General features: G+C 42.0%; 1 protein-coding gene across 2 annotated transcripts in view; it reads left to right on the top strand.

Moving 5' to 3' along the window:
- The window catches only part of nsg2 (neuronal vesicle trafficking associated 2), a 37,965-nt gene that overhangs the window by 6,029 nt on the left and 22,678 nt on the right, over positions 1-9,258 (top strand). For both annotated transcript variants that reach the window (XM_069718571.1, XM_069718580.1), the window contains exon 3: positions 6,089-6,199. In XM_069718571.1, the coding sequence (XP_069574672.1) occupies positions 6,089-6,199 (111 nt within the window). The remainder of the gene's footprint in view (positions 1-6,088; positions 6,200-9,258) is intronic.

Genomic DNA, 9,258 nt, shown 5'->3' with positions numbered 1-9,258 from the left:
GATTAATTTTTGTTAAAAAAGGGGATTTTTAAACAATTATTGAAATAAGTCAATTTGGAAATTAGCAAATAGAGGAAACTAACTGGGAAATATCCATATTTTATGTTTTTAAAGACATGATAAACAGGTATGCACCTTGTGCCTTTAATACTTGTTGATTTTATGTATACAGGGCCCCTGTGTGCTAAATACTCTGTATTCCCACAGTACTGCAGTGCTGCCTGTTGGTTGGACCAGGGAATTTCAGTCCTGCTCCTCAGGATTCAAAGCCCTTCTGGCTTTTATTTGTAGCTGTGTAAATAGAGATTGATTTAAACCTCTGATGCCGAAAGAATGCAAACACCTGCTCTTCTTTACCTGGACGCTGAGAGAACCGGCTGTGCTCCGTCCTGAGAGACCAACAGTGGCTTTCAGGATCGAGCCCATGATTGTGGCTTATTGTAATCGTGTAAAGATTTTATGTTTTGTTTTTTTAAAGCATATTTAAAAAAAAAAAAAAAATCTTTGTATTAACAATGAGCATGTATTTTAGAGGAGGGTGATTTGTGGTGTGGTTTGTGGTGATGAAACCTCAGAGTGAGAGATTATTATGGTGTTGTGGCCTGAAACTTGACTGACTTATTTTGTTATTTTTAGAAGCAGCAGGCAGCTGTTTTCAGTGGGAAAAAAAAAGAAGCCCTAAAACCCCAACCGGCACCAAAAAGCAGACAAAGTAAGCCACTAGCTGGTGAACATAGTGGAGCATTAAGCAGCCAGATATTTTCGGTTGACCAACAGCTGAAAAGGTAGTGTTGCTCCTCAGTTGCTTGATGTGTAACGATAGCTGTTAACAACTTAAAAGACTATAATATGTTAAATTTGTGTTTACAGCTTGTGTGTGTCCACTGCTCGCAATTGACCACTCGCAAATATCCAATACTGTGCAAAAGTTTTAGGCGCTTCAGATTTAGACTTTACAGTCATATCTAATCATTCAATACAATCTGAAAAGCAACTGGTCGGTCCCAAATTTAATGTGCCGTATGAAAACATCCCCAAATATCCAGCCAGAGCTCCAACCTAATCCACGTATACAGGATTCCGATTTTTTGTTTTGTTTGGTAATCACTTTACATTTGTGCACTGTGTCTTCAGGACTGTTGCAGTAATTCAAATCAATCAAATATGTAAATACTAAGAGAGGATCTGATTAAACATTAATCACCTTTGATAATATCATCACTAACATCTCGTTAGAATTCATGTTTTGCGAGTATACGTGAAGCTGCTACAAAGATGGATCCCTTCTCTTATTTCGACAACGGTTTAATTCACAAGGATACACTTGAATTAAAGATGTCAACAACAACAACAAAAAGGGTCTGCCACTGCTTTTCACAGTGAATCTTCACCAAAGACCAACTCGGCCTCAGCTCAGTCTATGGGGATGAAAAAAAGAAACTGCAATCATCATGATAACAGGTCTGAGGGATAACATACTGGGGCAGACGGGCAGAAAAGAAACGTTCTGACAGCGTTTCCACTGGGGAATATCAGATCTGAAAAACACTGTGATTGGAGATAAAGAGACAGAGAGACACAAAGAGGGAGTGGCAGGCTGAGTTTGACGAGCTAAAACTTTTCGGAGATGTGCTTTGTGCACTTCTTCATGTATCAATCAATCACGTCTTCATTCACTCAAATAACAAAACTAAAAAAGCTCTCAAGTCTTTTTTTTTTTTTAAAACAACATATATCTATCATATCATCAGTTCTGTTGGCATCAAAACCATCCATCATCACAGCAGCAGTCAGCTCAGCAAACCAAAATAAATCGAGGAGCTCTATTACAGATCTAAAAGTGACTCTGAGTCAGACTGACCTGATTAAAAGGTCAGTGAATCAAGATGATTACAAAGAATATATATGACTAATTGAATATCTGTAAATAGATTCTCAAAGTGGATTAAAGGAGAGGCTTCTGTATGTGCTGGAATCGTTAGTCTATCTGTTCCTGAGGTAGAACAGCACGTCAATCTTATTGACATTTTAACAGGGCTAGGAGTCCACAGTCATGCTGGAGATGAGAAGTCATGATATGATAACACTTTATAAAACAGAAAATGTGTAATTTTGTGTGAAACAGTGGACGAAAACAAGACTATGGGCAATTTTTTTATTACTAGGAACCTACACGGGACTAAACTGGGAAAGAAGACTGAAGCTTTGGTAACATAGTGGTAACAACACTGATTATTAATCAATGCAAAACCTCATCGTGGTGCTAAAGGAAAAGTCAAGGGATCGCCAAACTCATTCAGATGTAGCTGCTGGGTATCGCCATTTCATATAAATCCATTTGACAGTTGTCAAGATATTTAATTGTGGTCACCGCTAGATTTACTAAAAAGTAAATTACACTTCAATACTCAATTAGATTCTCAAGTAATAAAATAAATAAAAGCGTGGAATAACGAGAAAGCAAGCAGTAATTCTGTTTTCATTCCTTTGTCTTATGACCTGTAATGGTCGTATCATTTCTATGTTTCTGAAATAAGGGTGATCTGTTCAAAAATGAAAGGTTTCCGATAGAGTATTTGAACCTGTCTAATCAGAGAAGGTGCCACTTTGTTGAGCTGCCGAAAGCTAAAAGGGCTGCGTAAATGAGGCAAAGTTGATTGATTGCCTCATCATTAGGTTATATGAAATAAAGTGGAGTGTTCCGTGGATGAGGTGAAAGAGTAATGAGGCAACATAAAGCGCTGGTGTGTTTGAGGCCCTGAGCATGTTATTGTGAAATTAGTTGGAGAACGAGAGAGTTGAGCCAAAATTGAGACATTAGTTATGACTATGGTAAACGGGACGTCTGGTGTTGCTGCGGTGAGAGCCTTGAGTCACTGGAGCCTCAGGGGGCCAATCAAATGCACCGTATCCAGTACACCTACTGCGGCCATCAACTCTTAGATAAGAGCTTTCTAGTGCCAACTGACAGCTTTGTTATTCAGATAGTGGAGCCAGTTTGTGTGCACAGCAGTTTCTGGCTTTGTCTCAAAGTGACGGAGAGCCGCTCAGAGGCAGCACAATTAGCCACAAGGACACGGAGACATTGTTCTTGTTCTTTTCCTCTCCATCCACCTCTCCTCCGTCTTCTAATTTGCACGCTATTCTCTGCCCTGTCCTCTGCTGTGCATAAGTATACAGTGACACAAAAGAGTAGGGACACTTTGTCTTTTTAGTAATTGCAGTGATGAAGCGAAACCAGGTAAAACACGTCTCTCATTTCTTTAAATCAGTGCCACAAAAGAACAGACGAGGTTAAATCAGTAAAGTTGGGATTCTGTAAAAACCTGACTGCACCCCAGGCGTTACTATCCATCCAGACACGCCCCCAAATATACCTGTCTTTGAGGCCTAATATCTAATAAATGATGGAACTTAACTTGCTTACAAAAATCAGCATGTTGATTTTCCAACAAGGGGAAATAATACACGGGACCCGGTCTACACGACCCTTAGAGGAGCATAGAAGGCCAGATGCCTCCCGCACCTCGGCCTCTCTGACCACATCACTGTTATGCTAAAACCAGCATACAAACCAATTGTTAAAGTCACCAGGCCATTTGCATATCGAGCCAACCGGTCCACCGAGGATGCAGTCTCCTCTGCCCTCCACTCAGCGCTCACCCACTTGGACACTAGTGACTTCTACGTGAGTCAGTTGTTCATTGATTTTAGTTCAGCATTCAACACCATCATTTCCTCAGCAGTTAATATGGAAAGTGAACCGGCCGGGCCTGAGCTCTTCTCTCTCTAATTGGTTGCTGGGCGTTCTCATTGAGAGACCACAAGCAGTACGGGTTGGCAACAATACATCAGGAACCATCAGACTGAGCATGGGGGCTCCCCAAGGATGTGTGCTCCGCCCCCTGCTCTTCACCCTGCTGACTCATGACTGTGCACCACTTTACAGCACCAATCACGTCGTAAAGTTTGCGGATGACACGACTGTGGTGGGTCTCATCCACAACAGCGATGAGGCAAACGACAGGAATGAAGTGAATCGACTGGCTACGTGGTGCAGGGGTAACAATCTCTCCCTCAACGTGACAAAAACAAAGGAGATTGTTACAGACTTCAGGAGAACCCTCACCCAACACCACCCCCCTTTGACCATCACCGGTTCTGCTGTGGAGTGGGCGAGCAGCACCAAGTCTCTGGGTGTGAACATCACAGATGATCTCTCCTGGCCAAACAACACTGCATCACTGGCCAAGAAAGCCCAGCAGCACCGCTACTTCCTCCGCTAATTAAAGAGAGCAGGAGTCCCAGCAGCCATCATTTCCTCCCTCTACCGAGGCGCCATGGAGAGCATCCTGATCAGCTGAATCACTGTGTGGTCTGGGAGCTGCACCGCCTCCAACCGCAAGACCCTACAGCGCATCGTGAAGGCAGCTGGTAGGATCATTGATTCTGCACTCCCCTCCCTCCTGGACATCTACAACACCCACCTTCCTGGCAAAGCAGTCAGCATCGTGAGAGACTTAATCCATCCCTCACAGAGCCTCTTCAGCCTCCTGCCTTCTGGGAGGAGGTACCGCAGCCTCCTACTACTTTCAGAAGGACCACCAGAGCACCGATCAGAAGGAGTGAATTTAGCAAATGACACCATAACGGCTTGTGAAAAATATTTATCGACTTCCAGGAGAGAAGTTGATGCTTTTTGAATGGGAGTCTATGGAGCAGCCCCTGGTGACCCTCAGGGTTAGTGCAATTAACGGCATCTCGGAATTGGCTGCACTTTTCAAACCGAAATGTCCACGTCCATAAAGCCCCTGGCTTTACCCTGCTCAAGAGAACCTCAGCTGTAACTCCTACATAAATGAGGAAGTCATATTTACTTTCCCCTCCCACAGTTTTTTTTTTAACCTGTACCTTCCATAAAACAACTGAAAGTTGAAAAGTACACAAGACTTGAGGAATTTCACTCTGACTGTGGCTCTAAACCTGTTTGCTTGAGGAGTGTAAAGACTGAAAGTACCAGCGAGGGACCGTGCTGTTGCTCTGGCTCTTTTTAAAGCAATTTTTTTTAGGTGCCAGCACAAAGCCCAGTGTTTTTCCTTCAGATCGGGGTCTTTGGTCGTGGGTACCCAACCTTAGATACAATAGAGCCAGCAGATGTCTGAAATCAGTGTTTCCTGTAGGGTTCTTTCTGATTGTATTGAGTTTAGTTTATAGTTCTGAAGCCAAACTCCTCCTTAAAATGTAGTGCACAGATACTGTGTATTGATAGTTGTGGTATTATATGTCTGTGGATTCCTCATGTTTTACCAGATTCAGCATCTAATGGCAACCCTACACTTTCTTCTACGCCTCAGTTCCAGGCTAGTAAGTTGTGCGCTCGTCTTCACCTTCCTTTTTAAAAGGAATTATGGCATTTCTGCTTCACTGGAATATATTCAGGGGAAAGATGTCTGATCTCTTGATGTGCTTTCAGTGTAATGTCAGTGATTTTATTCCCATATGGCTCAAGATCCTTTTGTACCTATCTACAGTAGTTTTTTGAGGAAGCATTAATTTTTTTTAAATTAAATCCTCAATTAAATATTTGTAAATATAAAACCAATCCACACAACAAAATGTCAATGTCCAAGATAATGCTTTGATCAAATACTTCAGCAGATCTCCTAAAATGTTACCTTGAAATCTATAGCTCTATTAACTTTACACAGTACAACTTAGGTCTTGTTTTGAAGGATAACGAAGCAACAGGGACAATGCAGAGTAACAAAAGCTTCCTCCTGGATATCACACTGCGTACCGGCCAGCGTAGTTCATATCAGAGTATACAATACATACTTGTACTTTGATATTTTTTCCGTGAAGCAAAGAGAATTCTGCACTGTTTGGCCCGATTCACGTATTTGAGTACTAACGTTTTTGTCCTTCACTTCTTTGCACCGTAGCATTGTGTATCGGTTACACTGATTTTCTCAAATATGACACGGCCTTACAGATTTAATGTGGCGACCCATCAAATGTGATTAATACTCATTCACCCTTCATTTTCTGCAGCATCCATGAGTGTTTAACCGCTTTCTCTCATCTTCAGGTGGTGGTGAAAACTCGCACGGAGTACCAGACAGAGAAGAAGCGGCTGAAGGTTCCCAAGGTGGAGGAGTTCACCATCAGCTTTACTGACGGGGTGTCTGAGAGACTTAAGGTAAGAATTAATTCAATGAAAACTCATACAGTATTTAAGAATCTTTGGTGAAATAATAGATAAACTAATATTGAGGGTGTTTTTTTTTTTTTTTCATCACAGCTCTAATTACATGAAGGATATTGATTAATCTGACATTTCCCACTTAGCTGACAAAAATGAAATCCATGTGACCAGTTTGGACTGCCAGTTATCGTTAGTATCCATTTGGGGCTTTTTGAACTGCTGACAATGAACTGCTGTTCGTTGCATCGGTACTACAAACCTTATAATGTCATATATAATAAGTGAAACAGTGGATTAAAGCAGAAAGAGCCCTACTTTTGATATTTTAAGTATATTTATCTAATAATCCATTTGTTTCTTCACCTAAGAGGAATTTTGAGCTGGACCTTTACTTGTAATGGAGTGTTTTTACATTGCGTCACTGGTATTTTACTTGAGCAAAGAAGTTGAGTGCTTCTTCCTCCACCGCCCCTCTTTGGCAAAGTGTAGGACTGGTGACCTCAGCAGCGTGCGTGTTACTGCTCCAAAAACATCTCCATCACCCAAGCACTGCCTGTTCCATTCTACTGTCGTTAGGGGAGACCAAAGAGAACGCATGTTGTCATGGCAGCAAAGAAAACCTCCCTCCATGGCAACACTGACAGAGAGCGAGGGAGGAGGAAAAAGTGCACAATCGAAGGTGTGCAAATATTTAAGTGTGTGTGAGTAAATGAGAGGTGTTGCACTGGCCCGGGAAGGTCTTTTTAAGAGCGGAGACAAGAGAATCAGATATTGGACACCAAAAGAAGCTGTGAAATCTGTCTGGATGAGAGTAGATTCCACCAAAGTTGTTTTGAGAGCTTTGCTGCCAAGGTTAAGTAGAAAACTGCCTCTACTGTGTTTCCAAAAGTCATGAGATGAGCTTCTTGGAAATGCCGACATTGATGGACAAGCAAGTCAAGAATGTTGATAAAATATCAGTTTGGTCGGCTGAGTTCAGCCGCGCGGCTCCACGGGTCCGGTATTGGTTTTAAATACAGCCATGTGCAGGGTTGGATGTCCTCGGGCCTTTTAAAGCTATATTTGAAATCAGGCAGGTAAAACAGGGCTAAGAGTGGACAGTGTGAGTAAAATCCTAAATCTTAGTATGACATCCTTTTGTTAAATCACACTGTCTGTATGTATACTGATACTGAGAAGCTTTCTGAACATGAGATAACCAGATACGAATGTCTGTTTTGTTCATAATGAATTAAACACCTGACTCTTCGCCATATTGATGCAGAGGAGGGAAGTCTTCTTTGCTTAGCCGATATTCATTTTGGGTCTGGTAATAAACACCTGGATATGAGCGTTGTTATTTTTGGATGACATACAATTTAGACAAAAGACCTACATATGCTTCCATAAGTGCCTGAGTACAGCCTCACAGAGCTGCTGTCATGACGTAAGATTCCTATCCTTACTTTTAAGGGTTTTATGGCACACTGCACAGGTGTTTTGGAGATCTGTGGATGTGTGGCACTTGCAGTACAGAGAGTTCATTGGGAGATTGTTGCTCATCAGAAGTGGCTGAAATCTTGCGGCAGATTTTACGGCCATCTCTGGCTTGCCACACCACATCAGCTTTTGTCAGGCAGAAATGCATTTGAGTCTGTGTGATTTTGTGCCATGTCGGTTAGTTTTAGGTGCCTAGCTGAACTGCTTGCTTTGCTTGACTGACAGAGCTGATTCTGCAGCCACACACACACACACGCGCACACACACACACACGCACACGCACACGCACACACACACACGCACGCACGCAGAGTACAGAGCGGTGAACACTGTGCAGTGCAGAGCAAACATTTCTGGATGAAAAGCTTGCACATCTCATCTCTCTTCAAAGCTTTGCAGATTGTGTTGATGGATGAAGAGAGCTCGGAGTATAAAACGCTCTCTAATCTGCCCTCCCTCACCGCCTTGTTTCTGGTTATAACCGTCCGTCCTGCTTCTTTCTGCTTGCAGGACACATTTTTTATTTAAACAGCTTTTATTTTGAACAGTTTGTTATGCAGCTTCATTCATAAATGACATATCACATTTCAGAAACTTTGCCGCAGCCTCACAGTGGTGACACATGCGGTGCTCTTGTGAACACAGTTACCTCTCTGCAAGGAAAGCAAAATAACAGGATTACGTAGGGAAAATAGGGACTGGTTGATTTTTTTTTTTTTTATTCTTACTTCTTAAGCATAAGACATGTTATAGTTTGGTGGGATTTGGTCTAAACAGCATGTGGTGAAGATTTCATCCTTCCATCCTGCTCTCTCCTCATCTTTATCGTCACTTCCATCCCTCCTGCATCCCTCTGTTTCCCAATGATTCCTCCCTTTAGACCAGGTTCATGTGTCATCGCTTCCCATGTCCCTCGTCCCTCCCTCCCACTCTTGTTCTCTGTCTTTCTGATTACTCCCAACAGACCTGAGCTGCAGTGTATTCCCTGCAGTTGTTTTACTCCATAAAGGAGACAAGGAGGGCACGTTTCCCACCTCATTAGCTGGCTAAATTAAAGACGGACTACAGGCTCCTGAATTTTACTGCATATAGAGCTTGTTGGACCTGGAGAGGTTTCTGCTAGAGGGAAGAAGAAGAAGAGAGGCTAAGAGGTGTAACAGATGAAGAGTGGTACACTAGGGCAAGACAAGTGCACAGAAGGACTAATATTATCGTATGATTTTGGCTCATCACGAGTATATTAATATATTTAAGTATATACCAAAACAATTCGATGGAAATGGTCAATAGTGGGAGTTGTGTTGACATAAATTATATTTGCAAAAAGCTTAGAGATAATTGAGAGAAACAAAAATATAAATTATTATAACATGTTAGAGGAATTAGTCAGTGATGTAAAATGACAAAAAAAACAAAAAACAATGTACACACACACACACACACACACACACACACACACACACACACACACACACACACACACACACAGACACACACACAGACAGACACACACACACAGACAGACAGACAGAAGTTTGTATGGGTATCTTTGTGAGGACATTCATTGACATGAT

The sequence above is a fragment of the Brachyistius frenatus genome, unplaced genomic scaffold, assembly GCF_029030835.1.
Source record: "Brachyistius frenatus isolate BFR_SWC_R1_liver_20210118 unplaced genomic scaffold, ASM2903083v1 Contig_5, whole genome shotgun sequence".
Taxonomy (NCBI): Eukaryota; Metazoa; Chordata; class Actinopteri; family Embiotocidae; genus Brachyistius; species Brachyistius frenatus.
The sequence above is the reverse complement of the archived record's forward strand: the minus strand, read 5'-3'. Positions and strand labels throughout refer to the sequence as shown.